Source organism: Vicugna pacos, chromosome 13 (genome assembly GCF_048564905.1).
Source record: "Vicugna pacos chromosome 13, VicPac4, whole genome shotgun sequence".
Lineage (NCBI taxonomy): Eukaryota > Metazoa > Chordata > Mammalia > Artiodactyla > Camelidae > Vicugna > Vicugna pacos.
This window is the reverse complement of record NC_132999.1, coordinates 60,995,133-61,020,949: the sequence shown is the minus strand read 5'-3', so window position 1 is coordinate 61,020,949 and position 25,817 is coordinate 60,995,133. Positions and strand designations below refer to the sequence as shown.

Here is a 25,817-nt window from a genome sequence, read left to right as displayed (position 1 = left end):
TATCATAGTCACAATTTTTTCTGGTGAGCAAATGAAGACATGTCACTAATAAGAAGTGAAATTTTCAAATCAAATTCTGTTTTACTCAGTACTGAGATTCACCCCCACCAAACTAACAGGCCAGGTCCCAACCTAAAACATAACCAGCAGGTCTAACATAACCAACATGCCTGTGTTCCGTCGTCAGCATTATGAAACTCACGCAGTAACTGAGAGCCACTGCTGAATGTCACACATGAGACGTGGCAGCCACTCTAGCATGGGAGCCTCGTTTCTGGTGACAACACAATTTCTAATGGCAAAAAAACTCCCCCCCCATCCCCGACTCTTCCAGAAGTTCCAGGTGATGGGAGAGGTGCAGAGGACACGGTCCTTAAACTTCTGGGAAATAAGGGGTCTCCCTTAGGATTTGCGCTGGGAGGGGTCCAGGTGGAAGTGCTCCAGGGTCACAGAATTCCTCTCGGGTCCTGGTAACGAATACGCTGCCACCATCCTGGTCCCCTGTGCCGAGAGCTGGGCCCTTAGCTACAGCATCCCCAGGAACAGAGGAGGCACCTGGCCAGAACCCCACAACGCCCAACAGGTGACCCAGAGGCTGGTCTGGAGGCTGACATCCCCAGGGCACTTGGGATCTTCTGACCAATGTGGGTGGGCACTCGGGTTAGGTTCAGGGGGTCCTAAGAGTTTTTCACAAGCTCTGTTCCCTGGTGGCTGCTCCTGCATGAACAGTGAGATAATCCAGAACGCAGTTCTGTGACGGGGAAGGGAGGAAGGTGTGCAGCTGGAGAAAGTGTCTTCCTCATTCAGATGTCGATCTGTGGCCAGGAGTGGTGGGAAACTGGAGAAACTTCACTTACTAAAATTAATATCCTAAAAGGAGGAGAGCCCAAACCACAGAGGGCAAAGAACATGCCCAAGTGTGCGTACCACAGCAGGGCTCTGTAACCAGGGTGCAGGGCAGAATCTTCTAGACCTCGCCCCTCAGCTGCACCTCCTGGGCCGCACCCTGGAGTCTGAGTCAGTCAGACTGACCTGGGGCTGGGCAGGTCTGGAACGGAACGTCCTCCGGGAGACTCTGACACACTGCCCAACAACGAACAAACGTATCCCACACGGCTCATGAACAGAGGCATTTGGAGAGCTCTCTTTAAGAGAAACTGGACAATTTTCACTTCTGTTCTCTTAAATGCTTTCTTGCCCTCTGCACACATCCCCCGAACTCCAACCACTGCCACCCTCACCCCAGAGAGCTATTTTGGTAGCGACCTGTCTTTGGCTTTGCTCTTCCAGGACACTTGTAACTGGCTCCAGCTCCGGCCACCACTTTTGTTTTACACAAGAGCCCTCCTTAAGCAGCCATCTCACGCGTGACTGCATTCTCTAAAATGTGATGCACAGCATTTTTCTCAGGAAAGGCAACACAACGTTGTGAACTTTATCTTCATGTCACCCTACTGCCTTTCTATACAAGCTGCCACCAGGCTCCTGGAGCCTCCTTTGGCAGGCCAGGGTTTCCAAGGTATATACCTGCCTCTGTCCCCAACCCATCAGTGTGTGTTTCCAGATCCTCCTGACCTCCTCATTTACACCAAAGCAAAATGTACCTGCTCCAGCTTTCCATTTCCTCACACTCCTGCTGGGACTGGCCAGCTGGTCTGAGACACTCATTTGAGTTGGGTGCAGATGAAGGGTGAGGACACCTGCATTTTGCAAAAGAACTTCAATGACTGAATACAAAAGTAGAAGCTAAGGTAAGAAATGCAGGCACCCTGCCAGCTGGTGGAGGAAAACAATTTTGGAACAGAGCCCTTTAACACACCTCAGTTCGTATCTTACGTGCATGGAAGTTATTCTGACGACATACAAAGTTTCCTACAGAATTAAATACACAGCATGACAGGTACAAACCTGCCAAACCACTCGTAGAACACTTCAAGCTGTTGATCTGTATGCATCCATTTATCCCTTAACTCCTATAATGCAAGTCCATCAGAAACCTAGCAGTACAAAGAAGCTCATGCCATGGTTTCCTTCAGTTCCCTGTTCTGCAACGTTATCAGAAAATACAGGCCAGGTTTGCCCTTTTCTTTCCTCTTTATCATTATCACGTTTGTCTTGAGTTAAAATAGGACAGGGCGCTGTCCTGAATCGTAACATAATAGTCCAGTGCTAATTTCCAAGTTCTGTGTGTTTTTTTAGTCTCCTGACCTTCATGTACAATGGAAAACTTTATCACATACAGTTTGAAAAGGCCACACAGTATTCAAGACCTTCTGACATTCATATCAATGCAACGTTCCAAGCAGCTGGTACCCGAAGTACTGTCATAAGTTGACTAGAGCTGTCTAGTAAAGTCCCTGGTAGCTAATCAGGGGGAAGAAAAAAATCAAGATTCTGTCCTCGCTCCCCTACTTTTTGCTCCTTTGTTGCTTACATTCCTACAATACTAACAAGAGCAAGACAACTGCTTTTACATAGCGTTCTCACATCATCTGTAAAATAAGTGTAAAGGCTTTTGTGACAAACACAAAATGAAACATCTCCATCTTACTTTGCCACTGAGTCTCTCAAGAAGCAGGTCTGGATTAGGAAGAGCAGAACCAATACAATAATGAGATAATTAATGTCCCGGACTGGGGAAGACGTGAAGAAGATACACTTCCCCTAAGTTATTCTGGGTGTTTTAAATCCCAGGACATTGAGAAAACTTAGACGGAACTGCTAACCTACACCATGGTTGATCGTTAAGGGATCTGTGAAGGATATAATAACCTGGTTCAAAAATAAGAAGATGATGGACATTTTAAACTGTATTTCAATGAGTTTGACATCGATCACGGACAAAATTCTTGGTAAGTTTTTGTGCCTCTAGAGAAGGAAAGAAAATCGCCAAGAGCTGGTGACATTATTCACAAGCACAAGGTATTAAATGTTTCCTCTTTTGAGAGGGTTATTAGGAAAGTCAGAGGAAAGCTGGAAAAGTAACATGAGCTGCGGTTTATGGAGCGCCAAGCGCCCTGGTGAAAACTTTACTCACCACGACCCGCCTGAAACCCTAGAAATAGTGCACTGAACTGCGGAAACGGATTGGACAAGGCTTCTCCTCATTTCCTGGGGACTGAGAACAAGACGGCAGGATGGAAACTGGATGGAAATCAAGGTCGGGGGACTTACAATGACCATCCCCAAAGGTCATTGGATAAATAAACCCAGGGAACCCTGGACCAATCTCTGGTAACCTGTCAAAGGCTCGTTCTTGGCTGGCACTCTTCAGTCTTTACATTGAATTGGATAATGACATGAAGCTGAATGGACAGGTGGACACGTGCAGTCAGGATTCAAAACTACTTGACAGCATGGAGTGGCCGGTCCCATGCAGCAAGAAGAAACATAATGAAGGTGGACGTGAAGCCCCACAGTGGTTCACAGTCTCGGGTTAGGGTTCAACACCTACGTGGGGGTCTGTCTGAGAAGTTTAGACAAGGGGTACTGGCCACACACCACTCCAACTCCGCTCCTGTGAATGGAACTCTATTAACCTCTGCCCCGTCTGAAAGGCGGTATCTACACCACGGAGCACCCGGAGAAAGAGACCAGGCAGGCTGGCAGAGATTTTGGAAATATGTCCATGAAGAACAGCTGAAGAAACAAAGGATGCTTTATTTTGAAATGTAGAAAGTTGGTGGGGAGGGGAGAGTTGGGGGTGCAAAATGGTTCAGCCACTGTCTGGCGGTTCCTCAATCAATTAAACACAGAATTATCATATGTCTCACTCCTAGGTATATACCCAGAAGACCGCAAATAGGTACTCAAAAAAACACCCATACATGAATTTTCATGCCAGCACTATTCACAACAGCTAACAGGTGGAAACCACCCAAAATGTCCATCAGCAGATGAATGGATAAACAAAATGCGGTCTATGTATAAGATGGAATATTATTCAGCCATAAAAAGGAAGTACTAATATACACTACAATGGGAACAAACCTCAAAAACACTATGTTAAGTGAAAGAAGTCATATGTAAAAGGTCTCATATTGTATGACTCCACTTACATGAAATTTTCAGAATAATGAAATCCATAGAGACAGGAAGCAGATTAGTGGTTACCAGGGATGGGGGGGAGGGAGTAGCAAGGGACTGATTAATGGGTGTGAGGCTTTCTTTTGGGGTGATGATCTGTTGTGGAACTACCAGAGGTGGTGGTTGTACAACACTGTGAATAACTAAATGCCACTGAGTTAACTATACACCTTAAAACACTATGTTGAGAACTTCTGGTTTCCCGTCTTGCATGTAAGGAGCTTAGAAACCACTCCATGCTAACAAGTGAAAAGCTGAACAAACTGAAATAGCAACCACTCTTCTTGGATCCATCAGAGAAGTGAGGTCACAGGGCAAACTGGTGCCTCCCAAATGGTAGAGACAGACAGGGTGATACAGATAACCACAACATACGAGAGCAGAAACCCACGGGCAGAAGCCTCCGGGAGCCAGTGCCAGAGTCACTGACGAATTGCTGGAGGGTCCGTGTGGCCAGCTCTGAGGCTGAAAACCCCAGGGGGCCCCAGTCATCGGGGTCTCCCACACTTCTGTGCATTTTACCTCCAGGAACCTTAGCAGGTCCTCACGTAAATACTGGAGAAACCCCCCCACCTTGTGTTTCCAGCAGGGGGAGAGGGGAAGGAACCATTTGAAAATACTCCAGAGCATTCTGTTCTTAACAGGTTAACTCTTTAACCAGAGTCTAACCCACTGGGGTTTTACCAGAGCCTGATCTACCTGGGGGAGGGGAAAGTACCAACTCCAGCCCACTGCAGCCATCCTGTCCCACTGAAGGATGGGAGGGGCCCAAGAAGCACTGGTGAGGTCCACAGCCCAAGAGCACAGGTTCACTGAAAGACCAGGACCTCATCCCAGGACCACAGAACACTGCCACTCCCACACCTACCGCTGCATCACCAAAGGCACCCTTCCGCCCAGGACACCACGTCCACCTTTCAACAAAAGATTACAAGGCATACTAAAAACCAAAAACACATTTTTAAGACACTGAACAAGCATCAGAACCAGAGTTACATATGACAGGAAAGTTGGACTTATCTGGGAGGCAGGAAGGAAGGATGGGAAACCCTGTGATTAATATGGTAAGTGCTTTAATGGAAAAAAATAAACAACATACAAGGACAGATGGTTAATGTAAACAGATGAAAATTCTAAGAAAAAATAAAGAAATGCTAGAGATTAAGAACGCTACAGAAATGAAGAATGCCTTCGATGGGCTCATTAGGAGACTGGACAAGGCTGAGGAAACACTTTTTGAATTTGAGGATATGACAAAACTGAAAAGCAAAGCAAAAAAAAAAAAAAAAGACTGAGAAACAAAAAACAAAAAGACCCAGAAACAGAATACCCAAGAACTTTGGGAACTTGTTCAACTCTAGGAGGTGTAACATATGCATAAATGGGAATATCCAAAGGAGAAGGAAGGAACAGAGCAACATCTGAAGCAGTAACGAAAGAATTTCCCTCAGATTAATGTGAGACACCAAACCACAGATCTGAGAAGCTCAGAGAACACCAACCAGGATAAATGCAAAAAACAACAAAACTACACCTAGGCATGTCATATTCAAACTGCCAACTATCAGAGATTAGAAAAAATCTTGAAAGAAGCCAGAAAGGGTAAAATATCTTACCTACAAAGAAGCAAATATAAGAATTACATCTGACTTCTCAGAATCCATGCAAGCAAGAAGAGAACAAAATGAAATGTTTAAAGTGTTAAGAAGGAAAAAAAAAAAAACCACCAAAAATTCTGTATCCTGCAAAATTAGCCTTTGAAAGTGAAGAATGAAAGACTTTCTCAAACAAAAATTGAGGGAATTTGTTGCCAGTAAGAAATGTTAAAAGAAGGAAAATTATGTCAGAAACTCAGGTCTACATAAAGAAAGCAAGACCACTGGAGCATAAGTAAGTGAAGATAGAATATTTCTCTTATTTTTATTTTTTCTTACTTTTAATTGGTCTAACCAGTAAGTCTGCTCTTGCACATATATGCTCTTGGACGCGTCTGTATATAGGTGAATCAATGACAGCAATGACACAAGGGACAGGAGGGAAGACTCAGGGATCATTTGTTTTCATAAGGTACGTGCATTACCCGTGAAGTAGTAACAGTGTTATCTGAAAGTGGACTTGGATTAATTGGAAATGTACAGTGGAAACTCTAAGACAAAAGTAAGAAAAAGTATAATTGAGAAGCTAAGAAAAGAGAGAAAATGGAATCATATAAAATACTCATTAAAACCACAAAAAGGGAAAAAAAAGTACGGAAGACATAAAGAACAACAAAACACAAGGGCACCGAACAGAAAATAGTAACAAATCTGACAGATACTAAACCAACTGTATCAATAATTGCTTTAAATATCAAAGGTCTAAATATACCAACTAAAAGACAGAGACGGTCAGAGCAGATCAAAAAAAACAACACCCAACTACGTTTTCTGTAAGAAACCCACTTTTAATATAAAGACACATATAGACGAAAAGTAGAGAGAGAAAGATATACCACTAACACTAATCAAAACATCTGCAGAAGACACATCTGATAAAGGACTCTGATCCAAAACACACAAAGAACTCAACAACAAGAAAACAACCAATACAGTATTTTCAATGGGCAAAAGGTGTGAACATGCAGCTCATCAATGAAGATATACAGGTGAAGGACGGCAATGAGAAGATGTTTGACATCACGTACCACTAGGGAATCGCGGACGGAAACAACGGTACCATTACACACGCATTAGAACGGCCAGATTCCAACACACGGGTAACACCAAATGCTGGTGAGGATGTGGAGCAATAGGAACTGTCACTCGCTGCTGGAAGGAATGCAAAATGCTGCAGCCACTCTGGACAACACTTCGGCAGCTCCTTTCAGCGTTAAACATACGCCTACTGTGTGACCCGGCAAAACTGCCCCCTGGTACTTACCCAAATAAACAGAAAACTTACATCCACACAAAAACCTGCACGTGGATGTTTATCCGTAATTGTCCCAAACCTGGAAGTAACCAAGATGTCCTTCAGGGGATGAATGGATAAATAAACTGTGGTGCCTCCAAATAATGGAATATTTGTGCTAAAAAGTACTAGAAGTGCTAAAAAGAAATGAGCTATCAAGCCATGAAAAGACATGGAGAAAACATAAACACATCACTAAGCACAAGAAGCCAAACTGAACAAGCTTCATACTGTACGATTCCAACTGCATGACATCCTGGAAAAAGCAAAACTACAGAGACAGTAAAAGGATCAGTGGTCACGAGGAGTTCAAGGGGAGGGAGGGACAGAAGGGGACAGAAAGTTTTTAGCGCTGTGAAACAATTTTGTATGATACTACAGTGCTGGATACATGGCATCACACATTTGTCAAGAACCAGACAATGCACAACACTAAGAGTGAACCTTACACTGTGGACTCTGAGTGACAATGGCATGTCAGTGTAGGTTCCTCAGTTGTAATAAACGTACCACCGTGGTGCAGGACAGCAACAGTGGGGGAGCTTGTGCACACGTGGGGCCTGTACTCTCCATTCACCTTTGCTATGAACCTAAAACTGTTCTAAAAAATAAAGTTTATTAAATTTTTAAAATGCTATGTTCATTTTACTGTGTGAATTTCACCTCAATTTAAAAGAGGGGGTTATATGGAATTGAGTTAATAAAAGAGCAAACACATGATGTATATATTCTACTGTTCTAAACACTTTCAAAATCTGTTTAATCCTAGCAACCTGGTGAGACAGGTACTATTACCTCCTTTTTACAAATGAAGAAACTGAAGCACAGAGAGATTAAGGCGCCTGCTGGGGCACACACAGCAAGTGAAAAGCAGAGCCGGGTTCACATCCTGGTCATCTGGCTGCAGAGTCCACGTTCTTCACCACCCACCACGCTCCCAGAGCGCCAGCATTTGCTCTGTGGGGATCAGAGGCAGGACTAAGATAGAGGACTTTCTGACAATGAAGGCTGCCCTCCGAAATGGAAGGAGTTCCTGATTAAAGGACTTTCAGGAGGGACTGGTCACCTGATGTCAGGACCCATGATAGAGAAGAGACCACCGAAAGCTGCACCAGATCATTTCTAAAGCTCTTGTCAACTCCAAAACTGATTTGAGCACAGTGTGCAAATTTCCGAGACACCAATAAAAAAGTGCTACAAAATTTAAAGGGATGTAACTTTGTTAATATAATGGAGCCTTTCTTCAGAATTTTTAAAATTCTACTCCAACTTCATCATCTTTCCTGACTCAACACGCACATGAAAGGTTCATAACAAAGCGACCCAAACGTATGCTTTCTGAACACTATTTATCACAGAAAGAAACGGGGTTAAAGATACTCTTGACTGTTCTCCACTGTTTCCTACTTTCCACATTCTGAGCTGTGAAAACATCATCTTGACAACACAACTCCACTTGTTTCCTCTACAGGAAAATGGGCTGACTGAACAAAATGATTTCTAAAATCCCTTCCTTTCTAGAATTCTAGCCACATTAATTCACATGGTTTTTTTTAGATACACTAGGAGACTTTTTTAAAATTGAGTGGTTTAAAGGTACTTAACATTCTAATGCAATGATATACAAGTAACAAGAGATTATTTAAGCGGGAAGACAAAGTGCCAGATTTTAAAAGTAAAGGAGTTTATTATAAAAGGGGAGAAAGGATTAGATGACCCCTCAAGGGGAAACCAGACTTATGAAATGTAACATAGCTGAGAACAAGCTCACTGGTAATCAAGGGAAACACCAAAACAAACACTCTCCACCAAGACAAACGTACACATCCATGCACAACTGTACTCCAGGTTCTGAGAAAATCCCTGAAGATTTTTTTTCAGGAAAATAAAACAAACAGACTTCTTTCATCATGGTAGTTATAAAAAACATTTTTACAGTGAAATCAGCCATGTAGAAGTCTCAAAAGGGCCATCTTGTCAGGAAAAACAAAGATAGTAACCTTTTTAAGTATTGAACTTTTAAAAAAAAAGACAATTTTCCCCAGATCTCATTCTACAGAAATTACTAACAATATGCATAAGTGTACACCACCAAAGAAAAGGCCCGGGGGGGGGGGGGGCAGAGCTCAGTGGTAGAGTGTGTGCTTAGCATGCACAAGGTCCTGGGTTCAATCCCCAATACCTCCATTCAAATAAATAAATAAAAATCTAATTACCTCACCCTAAATTAAAAAGAATAACAATACATCAATTTTTAAAAAAAGAAAAAGCCTAAATAAATCTGAGTTTAACATCTACTCGTACATCTACTTAACACCTGCTTATACTTTTCACCTATTTCTGTCTTTCCTCTTATTAAGACTGTGTCCTGTCGTGAAATTAAAAAGAAAACCAAAGCAACAGCCCACAAGCACACAAGATGCTGATTCCACACATGGAGGTACTGACTGCCCACCTACGAGGGCCCCTTACTGCAGCAGAATGTGCTGGACAGACACAGCAGGGAAATCCAGGTCTGTAGTGAGGGTCCCCCCATCTGTATACTCAAGAATGAAAAAAATTTCTAAAAATACACTCAAGAAAGCAAGTGACAATGTAAGCAAGAGACATGATTATAGGAGTAAGTACATTAACCCTAATTTCTGTTTTGTTGTTTTTTTTTTTTAAGAAAAATCACTTGCAAGCTTTGCTTTGCTACTTCAACTGTTATTTAGAAGCAAATGACTGGTGACATATCCCCCACTGTATTTTGACATCAGTATCAACCACTGCCCTAAAGCAGCAGTTATCAGAATGTGGTCTGAAGACTCTCGGAAGGTCCCCAAGATCCTTTCAGGGGGTCTCAAGGCTTCCCTTTTCCAGCTATGTGCCTGTGTGAGGCCAAATTTTCTTCATCTTCTTCAACCAAATAACAGATTGCAACTGGTTAGATGCAGAATCCCAGTGCCTTCTCTTAAGCCCACATGAAAGAGATTAGCAAAAAAGTAAAGCAATGCCAGTCTTCCAACTAAACCGGCTTTTGTTCTGGAATATGTAGTTATTTTTCATTAAAAAAGATGTCACTACCATCAAATGGGTTATTATTGCTATTTTAAATAAATTAATAAATATTTTAACAGGTTCTCAGTTTAATTACCAATAGAGCAAATATTGATAGATAAAACCCACATTAAGTGCAAGTTCTTTGATGTCCTCAATAATTTTGGAGAGCACAGGGGTTCTGAGCCAGAGTCTGGAAATCCCTAAGGACTAGTAAAATAGATCCTGTTACATCTCTCTAGTAGACTATTACACCCACCACACCTGGGACAAATGTTCAATGAATGACACTGAGAAAGTTATGAAACACCCAGTATGAAATGAACTCATTTTCCTTAAAATTTTGCCTATGTAGATAAATTTTTACATGGGAAAAAAAAAATCTAGAAATACACAAGTGTTAAGACTCATGATCTCATAAATGCAGTATTTTAGGTCATTTTAACTTTTTCTTTTTTGTAGTAAACCATATTTTCCATTTTCTACAGTGGGGGTGTGGATGGGGAATCTGGAGCAGCAATATAAAGTACGTTCTGTGGAACAGTGGTGCCACAACATGCTCCCAGACAAGTCCATGGTCAAGTTAGTTGATGATACCTTGGCAATTCTTCAACACACATGACTACACTAAAGGTTCCGAGTAGTCCTACAGTCGCGAAAACTGTTTAACAGCATTTCCCAAACTTAGGTGACTAACAGACCCTTTTTTACCAAATAACATCCATCCACATAACATCCTTTGAAAAACACTGCCTTAGAGACCAACTTATCCTATATAATCAGTGTGAAGAGGAAGCCTTCACGCTGATCCTTTACCATTACCATTAGAATTCACAAACATATGTATGTATATGTATGACAAAACATTATGCTGTACACATGAAATTAACAATTGTAAATTGACTATACTTCAATTAAAAAATAAAAAAAGAAAGGATGACTTCCAGGAAATGACACTCACAAATCCAATCAAGAATTTGAGAGGTGCAGGGGAGGGTATAGCTCAAATGGTACAGCGCATGCTCAGCATGCACAAGGTCTTGGGTTCAACCCCAGTACCACCTCTAAAAAATAAATAAACAAATAAATAATCTACTCCTCTCAAAAAAAAATTTTGAGGGGTTATGTAAAATATATTTTTTTACATCTGATTTAGCAAAATAATTCTACAAAGGAGTAAACTGAATTCATATAGATTCAGGGACTTGGAAAAGTCAAAGCAAGGTTTTAAACAGGAATTCTTAGGTAAAATTTTCTTTGATGAAAAACATTCAGTCCATCGGACCATGAGTCATTCCTTTAAATGAGGCACATCAGTAAGTAGTCTCTTGAAGGGATGACCTGCACAGACAAGCAGTTCTTGGCGTGGTCAACACGTAGCCTGCAGAGGGCCTGCCACACACATCCACCTTCCCTCAACGCCCCCACCCCCAATGCCTCTCCCGCACCTCGGCCTCTTCCTCCACTGCAGACTCTTGGAGCAACTGGGCACCAGGGGATTTGTCTCCTCTCTTCTGCTGCCTTTTTTCCTTTTCAAGATCACAACAAACTACCCCCAGTTCCTGTCACAGGTTAGGTCACTCAGATCATCAGGCTCCTCCTTCTCGGCCTTTCTCTTGCTTCAGGCTCCTCAAGGAATGGCTGATCATGGCTGACGCTCCTCACAAAATCTTTCAAGCAACTTTGAGACTTGCTTACCACAAAACTTCACCTAGTACCTCATCGCTGGTTTAGATAATTATTAGTATTATAATGGTGTGTGTGCCGTGTTTTACTGCAAAATTGGCCTGATTTTCATTCATTATGGGTCAAACAGGTTAGTGATGATCACTTCTGGAGTATAAGCAGTTTGTAACCATGTTTCCAGGGGAAAAATAAAACTTGAGTCCCGATCTCAATTCCTAACAGAGCGATACGAATGGCCTTCTCAGGTCCTCTGGGAATCAGAAATGGGTCCCAGGAGACAATACATCACGACGAAGCTGGGTTAAGGCAGCTGAAGGACAGGCACTGGCAGGCGGCGCGGAGCTGAGGGAGTCAAGGAGCCTCGGCTGCAGTGAGTTCCCTGACCCAGGGAATCGGCACGGAGAAATAAAATGTGCCTGAGTGTCTCAGGAGAAAAGAGCTCAATCTGATTGGAACCAGACATGGACTAACTTTTGTTAGCCACAGTTGGGGGTTTCTCTGGTGTCCAGGGTCCATCACTGCCTGTGGCACCAGCTCGCCTCAGTTTACTTGTCTCTACTTGGGTTTCCAAAAGATAAGAAGGTACAGTCAGGACTGCTCTGTTCCAAGGCAAGGCTTTTGCTCCAAATTCCTATCTGCTCTCCTGCACTCCTGAGCTGAGTTTTAAGATAAAACAGAAATTTTGAGAAACCTTTTTAGCCCTCTCCCTTCAGGTCTACACAACCAAAGCCTGCCCTAAGTGGCCATGTTTGCGTTCTCATTGCCCCGGCTTCCCTCTGTCCATCAGAACTGAAAACCATGTAAGCATACACTATGTTAATAGAAAAGGAAAAAAAGTGCAAAGAAGACATACTTGCCGTACGCATTACTTTTTTAAAGTACTGGTAAACGTATCAAACCTTTCAATATTCAGAAAGAATAATTCTAGAGGAAAGTGGGGTTAATAAACATCATCAACTGAGTAAGAAAATATGTACTAATTACTGGCATTTATGGCCTTTCTAAAACACTTCATCAAATACTAACGCTACAGTTATTACTAATTGAAGTCGCCGTTACGGGGAAAGAGAGGCTATGTTATTAAACGATCACGATGGTACATCTTCCTCCAGTTAGAAAATGTTTTGAAATGTCAGATTTCACATTTAAAAAGCATTTAATTCATTTTCTATTCTAGGCTTTGAATGTGAGATACCTATTAGCTGCTTCTCTTAATTAAGCAGGAGAACGCTTTGTACACTCGGGCATGCGCTTTTTAAAACTCTTGCCAAATGAAATGCTTTATACAGCAATCATGGGCAGTTATTAATGGATATTTACAAACAACTCAGAAGCAAGACCAGAAACACTGCCAATTTAGGGCTTTATAATTCAGGCTGCAGGATTATCAAGGACACTACCACTCACACAGCATTAGTAGAAATACCAGGAGAAACACAAATACGTGAATGGCTGCTGCCTACCTTTCAGTCCTCCCACTGGTCTTAAAAATTGTGGCCCAGAGTGAATGTGGCCTGGGGAGAAAATTAAATTCAAGCCAGTGGGTGCATCTTGCTGCTTACTAGCTACTCTGATACATGTTTGAAATGCACAGCAAAAAACAGATTAGGGATCATCCAAGAATTTTAATTACTTCTGTTATCCTTGTTACTAGTTCCATGAGTAACAGGAAATGCATGAATTAGTCAAGGTTTTTTAAAGGTAAACATAATCTCCTTGGCGCAAAGGCTTTACTCCCTCAAATCAAGTGACCCTATTCCTCAATTAGACTCTACCACTTGCTCTCACTGCCTACTGTGAACCCTGTACAGTTTGTCCTTCACCAGGTGCTGGGGCGGGGGGGGGGCATAGAAGAGCTGTAGCCTCCACCCTGAGGCCACTAAAGAACAAAAATCTTCCAGGGAGGGGGCGGGACCAGTGGGTGGTGTGCTGAGGAGGGCTGTGCCGCTGGTTCATGGGGAGGGTACCCAGAGGACCCAGGGCTCTGGCTAAAATCTCAGGGTCAGGCCCACATTCTGTTTACACTCCAGCCACGTGAAGTCTGTCAATACTCAGGACCAGTTTCTTGGGTGTGCGGGGCTCCACGCTTGGTTTAATGCTCCGCTGCCATCTTGAAATTCCTAATAATTTTTGAACAAAGGAGCCCCACACTTTGATTATGCAGCTGGTCCTATCAATATTCATCATTAACTATGTCTGAAATATGCAAAATTCAGTGTGACTGGGTTCTGCATTTCAGATGGAATAAAATTTGCTCTTTAAAAACCACTTTAATAGACAACCTCATAAAAGGAATTTATGACATTCAAATTTTTTTCCCTTGGTGGTCTTTAAAATGAAAGTATTGTATCAAGAAAATATTTTTAAGGTTTAGGAAGAGCTCGGAATAAATATGTCTTCATTATACTTAAATAAAGATCACATCCATTTTTACCATATTAAAATTCACTTTCAATCTAAAGACGTATTTCTAAGCATTTTATACTATGATTGAAGACAGGGTAAACAATGAATAGTTAATTAAAGAATAAATCAAAGGATCAGACAAAATAATTTGCTTTAACAAAGTCCTTTTTAGCCAATTAGCATAGCAAAAATGTAATGAATGAAGAAATGTCAGTTTAAGAATCCTAGTGTTTCTTACAGTCTCTTTCATAAGATTAAGCACTAAATATTTACTCTGTGATGGGGGGATGTCCCCAATCACTGGGTCTGCAGCATTGTACTAGCTGACTCCTCAGATCACGGGCAGAAATCAGGGCCTCAGGGATAGACACTGGGTCACAGATGCTCTCAGCCTTTCTTAAAGTGAGAGGCAGCAAAAAACAAAGAGCCGCAGGGCTGGATGCCTGCAAAGATTTGAAGAATGGATAACATTTAGTCCTAAGGAAAGCTGACTGAAATCCCAAACAATGTTTTGAAGAAAACAATGTTTTTGAAGAAACGTTTTGCTTTTTGCGAGCTAACAAATGCCCAGCTGAATGATCAAATGTCAGGGACGTGTGAGGAAACGCCTATTTCTTAGGAAGTGCAGAAGACAGAACTTTCGAAGTTCCTTTCAACTCAAAGTCTAAGATCCTGGGTAGAAATGATAAGGGAGAGTGGGGAAGGAAGGAGTTGGCTGGATGAAATGTCAATTTGTCCCTAGGGTAGGAAAAAAATCAGCAATTTAAAACTGTCATAAGAAAATTCTTAAAACAATTGTGAGATACGTATCTGATTAGAAAAATGTTCCTGGAGTGATTATGGAAGTCAAAAGTGAATGCAGACTGGAAAACAGTTCGGCCCATTCCTCAAAATGTTGAACACAGATTTGTTAAGACCCAGCAATTGCACTCCAGTCACATACCCAGAACTGAAAATGTATGTCCACACAAAAACTTGCACATTAACGTTCACAGCAGCATTATTCATAGCAGCCACGAAGTGGAGAACCAACCCAAATGCCCATCAACCGATGAACGGATAAACAAAATGTGGTCTAGCCACACAGTATGGAATATTGTCTCAGTCTGTCTGGGCTCTATAACAAAATACCACAGACTGGGTGGCTTACCAACAATAGAAATTTATTTCTCACAGTCCTGGAGGCTGGGAAATCCAAGGGCAAAGTGCCAGCAGATTCAGTGTCTGGTGAGTGCCTGCTTCCTGGTTCACAGACAGCCACCTATCTTCTCACTGTGTCTGCTGGTGGCTGAAGTGGCAAGGGCACTCTCTGGAGTATTTTATAAGGGCACTAATCCCATTCATGAGGGCCCCACCCTCAATCACCTAATCACTTCCCAAAAGCCCCCACCTAAAAATCCTATCACACTGGGGATTAGGTTTCAACTTACAAATTTTGGAGGGTCACAAACATTCATTCTATAGCAAATATTATTCAGCCATAAGAAGGAATAAAAGCACTGACACCCACAACAACATGGGTGAACTCTGAAAAAACATCATGCTAAGTGAAAGAAGCTAGTCACAAAGGCCATATACTATATATATAAAATGTCCAGAATAGGTTAAGTCCATAGAGATAAAGTATATTAGTGGTCACCAGGGGATAGGGAAAAGGGGAGAATCAGGAGTGATTGCTAAGGATATGGGATTTGGGGGGGGGAGGTGATGAAATGCGCTAAAATTAGACATTGATAGTGGTTGCACAACTTTGTGAATATACTAAAATCGCTGGATTGCATACTTTAAAAGGGTGAATTTTATGGTGAGTTATATTTCAATAAACCTGTTTTAAACATTAAAAAAGAGTGGATGTAGGAAAAGAAAGTCTTCTTTGGCCCTAAAACAGTAAGTTCAAAAAAATACTGATCAAGGTAGACTTGAAAAGTAGCAGACTTTATAGAAGTTCTTGTCACAAGAGAATCAGAGTGGTCCAAAACATATTCATGCCTAACCAAAGGTGAAGTAGAAAAACACAATTCTCCCCTAGTCGGCTAAGACATACCTCCTTACTGGGGTTCTGGAATGGAAGGAAGTTAACTTTCAGATGTGTTTTTATAGGTTTTTAAGATGTTATAAATTGAATTACTTTGAAGTAACTGAATCTTTTGCCTAGAATTTTAAAACTAAAAAACCTTAGCAGCAGATCTTGTGGAAATTTTTAATCAAATAATATCATCCTACAGCTAAATGCGAAAATGAACAAAAACGTATCTAAAACATAAGGGAGAAAGGACCTATCAAATCAGGAACACGGAATGCTGTGCCCCAATCCCTAGGTGCTCCTGGGTACCTTGCATCAGCGTCACATGCGGGGCTGGGGGACTGTCATAGTTTGAAGGTTCCTAACTCTGGCCTTTGCATAGCCTCTACTGGTGTCAAAATGTCATTTCTGAGGCTTTCTTTTTTTTAACAGTGGAAGAACATGACACTGTATAAATTATTTCCACCAACCTTGAATCTATACTCCTGAAGCTCTACTAAAATCTGTATTTTATCACAAACCACTATCTTGAATTTCACTTATAAAAGATGTATTTCTTAAGGACCTCTGCTCTTACCAAATCATGACCACAGAAAAAGCAACATGTATTTTTTAAAGCATAATAATCTAAAACCTTAATTACTCAGAATGCATGAGAAATATGACTCTGGATGATCTTCAGGATAACCAAATCCACTTTGTTTCAACTCTTATAAATGAAAATTCTACCAAAATATTGTTTTCCTGCCTTCGAAAGCAATAATAAAAAATAATTCAAGCCTTTTTTTTGCCATGTCTTAAAAATCTAACACCCCCCAGTTTCCTGATTTTAAACATTAAGAATTGGTTTAGTAAGCTTAACCAAGTCCTAAAACTAGTGTCATGGACTGACAGCATTTTCTAATTTCAATACAAAAATGTTACCATTATTTCATAAAAATTTCATTTATTTGTCATATTCATCATACCTAAAACTGAATTGCTTTTTTTGGCTCCAAAATCAAATAGCGTACGATATGAATGCCTAAATCTTCCTTTTGAAAAAGAATTTCTGGGGAACTGCTTGGTTTTAATGCTTTTTTCTCTAAAAATAGTCTGCAGCCAAAACCTGGATTCCAGTTAACTGAGGATTCCAGTTAATTGAGTTACAGCTCTTAAATTGGAACATATTCAGAATTATTAATATTTTATTATTTCCGTAGCAGTTATAGGTCTCTTATGTGAAATAAATAATATTTACTTTCAGCAATAAAAATGTTAAGTATCATATTGAAGTCTATAGTAAAATGACATTTTCCTCAATGTTGCTTCTGAAAAACAAGGTAACAAATAAAAGCATTTTCAAAAAAAAAAAGCTGAGAATTACAGTATTTTTGAAAAATGAACTCAAAGCGTTAGCCACAGAGCTACAGCCTTCAAAGGCTGATACAGACGTTCATGATCTCATATCCTCAACACTGCAATCAACAGAATGAATCCTTGAAAAATTATACACTAGTGAGCTCTTATATCCGTGTTGTAGAATTTAAGTTGCTTTATACTTTATGTCTGTAATGCTTTTTCAGTATATAACATTTATCTGTCAGGTCAAAATTAGGATGTAAAAACTCTATGCTGCCTAAACTGGAATATAGTTAATACATTCATTCATACAATACTGAGTGCCTACTGTGTACAGGTGATCGGATACATATGTGAACAAAACAGATCAAATACCCTTCCATTTCGGGGTATATTCTAGTGAGGGGAGACAGGCAATAAACAAAATCAGTAAATAGCAGAGTGTGTTGGAATGGGGTAAGTGCTATGGAGAAAAGAAAAAGTGAAGCAGCGGAGGGAGGGCTCTGGGGTTCAGAGAGACCTTACTGAGAAGTCTGTGTGCAAACAGGAAAATAACAGTGAATATCATTTATTTGGCATTGGAATGCATTGTAGGAGTGCATTTATTTTTATTTAATATTCATATAAGCTTTCTACTTTCCCTATTAAATTTTCTATTTTCTGATCATTGACAGACTGGAGAGACGCAAAGCAGCCTAGGGCATGCCAAGGAGATTTCTCCTAATAGTTGTTTGTTTTTTAAAACTATGGCTACAATTAAAGTGAAATCCAGGGTTCTCCATAAAATAACTAATTAAAATTTAAGTGGAATTTATATTACAAAACCTTAGATTCTCTCCAGCAGTTTACACGTTATCTTTACCCCATTATTATTAGAGGTAGCTAGAGTATGAACAGCAGTTCACAATGTCACACTGTCTTACAGGATTAAAAATTCAGATATTAGTTGAAAAGATCATCTTTTAAATGAGCCCACAGAAAGTATCTCCACAAAATGCCTATTTACATACAAAATTTACATGTAACACCTCAAAGTGAAATCGTTTTATTAACATTTCATGTAACATTCACAAGACATTTTCTAACTTGCAAGCTGGAAAAAAAATGCAACAGAATAACTGATGTTTAAAATGTGTTTTTATTTTGAAGACCAAGAATTCAAATGCACCAAGAAAAGCTTAGAGAAAGTTAGCAAATTACAAATGACTTAAGTCCTCGGCATGACTTTCATTAAGATTTCTGTTAGTCCACCATAACGAAGATGCTTGATGGCTGAACTCTCTGCTGTTTAAGTACCCCAATAATGCTAATAGGCTAATTAACTAGCCCATTTGTTAATTCAGTGATGAAAAGCAAATGGAGGTGAATGGACAAACCTAAGAAAATACGGATATTTAACAAGAAATATTATCACTAACTAAACTAAATATACTGGAACTGTTGCCAAAATGCCCAATCCAAGCACATATTTTTAAACTGTGTGGGTTTTCCCCAAGAGAAGCAAACTTTGACCTTTTTTCTTGGATATATTACTTACTCCAGCCCACATCCAGAAAGAACATGCCAAACAGCTTGATTAACTTTTAAAAATCAAACTGACAGCAATCAGATATTTAGTGACTAAGATCCGAATTTGACAGAGTCAAAAGAATGTTAGAAATGAAATAAATGAAAGAAGTATTCAAAGTCTATCATCTTCGATGTGAAGAAACGAACACAGAACAAAAGAAGCATTTGCCTCTCCTGCCCTTTAACTTGTGAACACCATACTTCTCTTGATATGTCATGCCCAGAAGGAGAAAATGACAATTTTTTAAAAGCTTGCCAAACTGAAATAATGACCATTTCGTCTGGCCTTCCATCAGCCCTCTCCACCAAAAAAAATTTTTTTCTGATTAAAAAAAAATCAGAATAGGTCCAAGGATTCTATAGACTACACTTAGTTTACTTTGCTCTAAGGCCGAGGAAAATGTTTACGATTCCAAGATCCACTCGGAAGCATATATCTGCAATGCGTAAGCTTTTCGTTGGCAAGATCAGTCAATATCAGAAAGCGTGTAACGTTTACAAGGTTAAGTGATTGAAGGTTGAAACAACAACAACGAAACAACTGATTCACTAACAAATTTTTGCCAAGTAACCATAAAAGAATTTAGGCTCTAAGGAACCAAAGACGGGTTTCTCGTTTTGGCACGATCTAAATTACCGTCAGAAAAACTGCACCAAGGCGTCGAGGGTAAAGCAGAGGAAGATTTCCAACACAGGGTGAGACCGTGGTCGTAAACCTCATCACAATTTCACCCTTGGGTGAAAAGGTGGGAGGGGAGCAAGAAGTTTCAGCCTCGCCTCGTTTTAAAACAGACGTTCAAAAAGACCCTGGAAGGAGGCGGAAAAGGGCGAAGATGCCGCGTCCGCGGTGCAGCAGCAGATAATCGAGATCTGGGGAAGGCATGCGGAGGAGTGGGCTCTTATGTAAGCACACACCAAAAATTGTGCGTGCACCCCCAGCCTTATGCACATCTAAGCACACAACACACGTACACGGCATCTCACCCGGGGGCTGCATCCCTAGCCCGCGGGCGCTGCTAAGGAAGGCGGACCGATCTTTCCGCCCGTCTGCACAGCCCCCCAGACCCGCGCAGCCACCACCGGGAGCGGGTGCAATGGGGGCGACCAGAGACCTGGTGCCGCGCCCGGGACGGAGCCTGGCTTCCCCTCCGGCGCCTGCAGCGCGCGTCCACGGCCTCCTGCGCCCCGACCCGGAGTCGCGCGCCCGGCCCGAACCCCGCGTCCCGACCCGGCTCCCGGCGCTCGGTCCCCGCGCCCCAACCCGACTCCCCACGCCCCGACCCGGTCCCGCCGCTTACCTCGCGCGGCCCAGACCCCGCCGCCGCACAGCAGCCCGACCAACAGCAGCCAGGCGGCCGGGGCCAGCGAGGGCGCAGGGCGGCGCGGCATCGCTCCGGCTCCCGGCGCCGCGGCCGGCCCGAGGCGGGAGCGGCAGGGACGCGCGCGGGGCGCCGAGCGAGGCTCTGGCGGCCCGGGGCCGGCTGTCTGGCGCCGCGGCGAGCACCGGGGTCCGAGGAGGAGCCGCCGCCGTGACGCTGGGCCGCGCGCTTGGGCCGCGGGCGCCCTCCCCTCGGCGGAGGCAGTGCTTCGCTGGAGGCAGCGGCAGCAACTAAGATGGCGGCGGCGCTCTCTCTCGGGTCCGGCGAGGGTACCCGGCCGGGGGCGGGGTGGCGGCGGGAGGGGCGGGGAGGGGAGCAGCGGGAGGGGCGGGAAGGGACGGCGGCGCGGCGCGCGCGCGCGGTCGAGGGAGCGCGCGGGGCGTGGGGATGGGGGGCGCGCGCGCGCCTCAGAACCCGCAGGCGGAGCCGGGAACGCGCGCCCGCGGGTACGCGCTGGGGGAGGGCAGGGGCCGGGGTGGGGGCTCCGAGAGGGTGGGAGAGGCCCCGGGGACTGCACCCCCTGTCCGCTGCCGCAGCCGAGAGCATCACCTCCTCATTTCCGACGCGAGCTCCCAGGCTCCAGAACGGGGCGATGGGTACCTTGGATCCCGCGCCGTCCCCTTCTCCCCTTCCCACCCCACCCCCAAGGAGTGCAGACCCCGCTGCAGGGTGCAGCCCAGGGCCGCTGAGCGCCAACACCCTGTGCCAGTTGCAGCAAGTCACGTCGCCTCCCAGAACCTCGGTGTCCTCTTCTGCCAAGTGGAGGTGATGAGAAGGAGTTTGCGGGGTGTGAAAGGTGTTCAAGGAGACGAGGTCAGCGAAACGCGCTTTGTAAACAGTCAAGGGCTGTGCAGCACGTGCTGCAGTGGGACCAGCCCTGGGAGGGGGCTTGCTTGTTCCAAGAAAACCGTCCTGAATTTGTAACTCAGGATTTCTCCATTTGCTGAAGAAATCCGTCTGTGGCTTTTTAAAAGCAGATTGTGCACGTGCCCTTTCTAGAGCTCAGTGTAATGCTAACGGTCCTTTAGAAATGCAGAAATCGGGATGGATAAAGAAGGGTCCCTTCAGGGCCTTTGGGTCCTCCTCTTTCCTCCTGTCCTGGGGCTCTCTGGGAGCCCTGGGGCTGCCTCACACTAGAGGAAAGGACCAGAATTGTCATGGATGGTCTCCTGAGTGCCAGGCACAGTGCCCTATGAGCAGACATTTTATTGGCTCCATTTTGCAGAGAAGAAGATTAAGGCGAAATGACTTCCCCAGTTGAGACAACTGCTGTAAAAAGATCAGCCCTCAAGAACGGGATGCTAGCATTAGGGAGATACCCACAGCAAAAGTTAAACAACAGCAACATGTTAATTATTCAAGACTGCTAGGAGAGGTATCAGAGGTGATTCACTGCACAATGATTGCCGGGGCTATGTTGGCTGAGAGGGTCTGGCTGGCTGGTGGGCTTTGTGGAGACCAGCTTCGAGTGGGGTGAAGGAGGTGGGCAGTCTCAGAGGCTGGGAGGAAAGTGAGTCACTCAGTTTGTGGAGAGAGGAGGACTCATTTAGGAAAGCAGAGGACTCATTTAAGAGAATAATGGGTGAAGAGCCCGAAAGGTAGGTTGAGGCCATTGTGAGGTGCCTTCAGTGGCAAGCTGAGGGATTCAGACTTAATCCTAGAGGCCACAGGAAGACCTTGAACAGCAGTGCACAGAGGCATGATGTGACCTTGGGGGGAGTTTCAAAGCCATCTGTGATGGAATATGCTCCTTCCCGTCCTTTGTCTCTCAGAGGCATCCTCCACCAAAGCCTGAAGACTCCACCTCTGATCCCCCTGCACATCCATCTGGGTCCAAGAGGGCTAAACTCCGAGACACCTGCCTGGCTCCTGCCATCTCCAGGCCACGCCCCCCACTCCTTCTAGCCAGCACTGCAGTCATCCTCTCCAGGCGTTGCTGTTGCTTCAGGCCCTACCTGGCTCCCAGTGGCTCCCTGCTGCCACCTCATCAGGTCCAGACAGCTCTGCTGGGCTTCCCATACTCCATCCTTGGGTCCCACCCAGCTGACTTTAGGCCCCATGTCTCACCACTCTCTGAGATCAAGTTCATTCCTTCCCAGGGCCAGCATCACATGGCACACCATCCCCTATCACTGCCCTGAGCCTCTGGTCCTACCAGTGCACTTCTGGGCTGCCGCCTCCAGGAAGTCCTCCTGACTATCAGGCCCTCCCCCCCAAACCCACATGCTCTTAACCTGACAATCCAGGCTTGGTAATCTGCTGCTTTGTGCTGTTGGTTAACTAATCCATGTGTGTCCTTTTCTCCTCCACACTATTGTAGTGGGAAGGACCCGTGTAGTACAGTCAGACAGCACTGGATGGGAATTCTGGCTCCTGCTACTCCAAATGACCTTAGATGAGTTAAAGAACCTTCCAAATCTTTCCTCACATGTGGAATGGGTTAATGATACCTATTTCCTAGAGTTGTGAATTCAATGGCTGATGCAATTAAAGTGCCTCACAGAGACTGATATACAGTAGGTCTAAACATATGGTGGTTTTTTCTCTTCCCCAGGAGGCTTCTGAGCTCCTGGTATACTGCTGAACACACAGTAGGTACTCAATAAACACTCCATGATACACTAAATGAATTGCTGTGTTAGATTTTTTTATTGTGGAGATCATATCTCAAGAGGGTAAAAAATACACCCTGTAGGTTTCCAGCAACCTTGGAGATTTACAAAACATAAAATCAGAAAGGTATAATCTCAGAACTATGTTTTGAGTCAATAAACTGATGCCAAGAGGGAAAATGTAATGTATTCAGTTCCATAAGAAACACAAACAAAAGCTCTTTGGAGTCTGGAATCCTGATCGCTTTATCTTCTCACCCTGGCTGTCCCTTAGAGAAATAGAAAGAGAGATCTAAACAGGTCTAGCGGCAGGTGGGCAGGCAGGCAGCCCCCGAGCTCAGTGCAAGCTGCACACGCTGAGATTTCGCCCCCAAGAGAGTTAGTCCAGCAGCAGGGCTCAGCTTGAGTATCTTGGAAGCCAGGGAATGCAGTGAACTCGGTTTCCGGTTGGTTTGACAATAGCCTCAGCCATATTGGGACTTTTCAAAGGTCTCCACGTGATGGATTGGCTAATCCTTTAAATGGCCCTGAGATGAGGATTGATCTAGACTTAGGCTGTGGGTAACAGAGAGAGGCCTTGCCTGAACCTAGCCTGCTATATTGACGGAGCTGCAGCTCCGGGAGCCCTGGAGCAGGGAGAAATGAGGCACCAGCCAGGCCCACCCTCAGTGGGCAACTGGGAGGATGAGGAGGTGGCTTTGTCAGCCAGCCAAGGAAGACTGGAACCTTTGAATGTATAGTCAGCCCGCCTAAACCAAAGGAGAGAGGACACAGAATTTCCATGGTGCTGCATCTTTCAAAATGAGGTTTGCTAATAAAAACAGCCTCTGTACCTATAAGTGACATATCAGTGATGCCTGCAGCAACTCTTTCCAGAAGGTACTTTTATTATTCCAGATAAAGTAAAATTTGCTCAAGAGCTCATGGCTAGAAGGGAGGATACCTGGGATTCAGTTTTACGTCTGAGCCCAAGTAGTGCCTTACCTGCTGCGTGAAATTATGCCCCAGATGAAGAAAGAAAGAAAGGAAGGAAGGAAGCTCTGCATGGGATCCCACAGCTTGGAACTAACCTGTTCCACCGCGCCAGACCCTCCAGCTGTATGAAGCATGGAAGCTGGGTACCTCACCAGGTTGTTCATTCCCAGGTGCAGAGCTGCTGTGGGAGTGAAACAAGGACTCGTGTAGGAACCTCTTTGCCAGAAGCCAAGCCCTTCTCCGGTGGATGCGTGATCAGTGTTCACACAGCATATACTGCTTGACCTGTGTTCGTGGAACTGAGCTGGAGGCGGGTAAGCCATCATTGTGGCTGCTCTCCTAATGATGTGCTTGGGAGCAAACCCACTCCAGGGCTATCCCCTGGAGCCCTGAAAGCAGCAGGGAAGTCTGGCCCCATCTCTGCCTTCTGGTGGCCAGGCTAGGTCACTCCATTGCTGTTAAAAGTGTTAATTAATGAGGAGTGAGACAGTGTCTGCTTACAGCAGGGACTCTAGAAGGACAGACCCAGGTTAAACCCGTATCTACCCACATCCTTCGCTTCTGTAAAATTCTAATTTCATCTTGTTGTATGGTTATATGAAATATTTGCATGGGCCCAAAGTCAAATCTAGAAGGCAAGAGGCTCCATTCTTTCTGTTCTTTCCTATCCCCTCCCGCCCTTAAAGATTATCATTTTGTCTTGTTTTGGTTTATCTTTCCATTGTGGGGTTTTTAAAAATACAAGTAAATATTCAAATATATTTCTTTTCCCTTTCTTAGATAAAAAGAAGCATATCACACCAGCTTTTCTGTATCCTGATGTTTCCACTTAATAAAATATCCTGGAGATGTTTCCATCTCAGTATACAAACATTGTCTTCGTTCTTTTTCATGGGTGCATGGTACTCCCTTGTGTGGTGTATTAAGAAATTCATATTTGGTCTTTGTCCTCGGTTCCTAACACAGAGCTCCTAAATCTTTTGAAATTTCCTGGGTGATAGAAGCATCTTTTGATCTAATGAAGTGACTCTTGGTGGGCTCTAAGATAATTTCAGGATGACAGTCAGTCACCAGAAAGACCAAGCCATGGTTAGAAACTTGGAAATTTCAGCCCCACTTCACCTCCAACCTCAGGGAAGAGAGAGGGTCTGGAAATTGAGTTAATAATCAATCATGCCTTCATAATGAAGCCTCCATAAAAATCCCTGAACTGTAGGATCCAGCGAGCTTCTGGACCAGTGAAGAGATCCCCTTGCCAAGAGGGTGGTGCACCCCCAACTGCTCAGGAACAGAAAGAAGCTCATGCACTTGGGACCGTTCCAGACCTCAACCTAGGGTATGGTCTTCCTTGACCTAGGGTACCTCTTCATCTAGCTGTTCATGGGGTCCTTAATAATATCCATTGTAATAAACTGGGAAAGGTAAGGTGTTTTCCTGAGTTCTGTGAGCCATTATGACAAATTATTGAAACTAAAAAGGGGTCACAGCCAAGTCAGACAGAAGTGTGGGCAACCTGGGGGCCCCCTCCTTGCAATCTGCACGTGAAGTGGTGGCAGTGTGGGGTTGAGCCCTAGTCCGTGGGGTCTGCACTAACTCTAGGGAGTTACTATCAGAATTAATTTAATTTGTAGGACACCAGTTGATGTCCACAGAGAATTAGAGACTTGCTTGGTGTGGAAAAGCCACACATTTGGGGTCAGAAGTGTTGTGAGTAGAGAACGTACTGGGATTTATGTCGTCAGTCCCCTAATG

The 25,817-nt window shown here is 43.7% G+C and overlaps 1 protein-coding gene and 1 long non-coding RNA gene across 8 annotated transcripts in view; one reads left to right on the top strand and one right to left on the bottom strand.

Annotated features, from left to right (window-relative positions):
* CLSTN1 (calsyntenin 1) overlaps positions 1-20,732 on the bottom strand; it is a 66,723-nt gene extending 45,991 nt beyond the window's left edge. For 3 of the 4 annotated variants that reach the window (XM_072975444.1, XM_072975443.1, XM_072975445.1), the window contains exon 1: positions 20,398-20,731. In XM_072975444.1, coding sequence (XP_072831545.1) covers positions 20,398-20,488 — 91 coding nt within the window. In that variant the 5' untranslated portion in view covers positions 20,489-20,731. Of the gene's footprint in view, positions 1-20,397 lie in introns of all 4 variants that reach the window. The other variant, XM_072975442.1, reaches the window with a different exon arrangement.
* A 258-nt stretch (positions 20,733-20,990) lies between these two features.
* Positions 20,991-25,010, top strand: LOC140700812 (uncharacterized). 4 transcript variants are annotated; one of them, XR_012079524.1, is made up of 4 exons: positions 20,991-21,853; positions 22,251-22,469; positions 24,236-24,379; positions 24,846-25,010. It is a non-coding gene; the product is annotated as an uncharacterized lncRNA (long non-coding RNA). The 4 variants fall into 4 exon arrangements; XR_012079523.1 differs by having other exon boundaries at positions 20,991-21,862; XR_012079525.1 differs by lacking the exon at positions 22,251-22,469.
* The last annotated feature ends 807 nt before the right edge of the window (positions 25,011-25,817 follow it).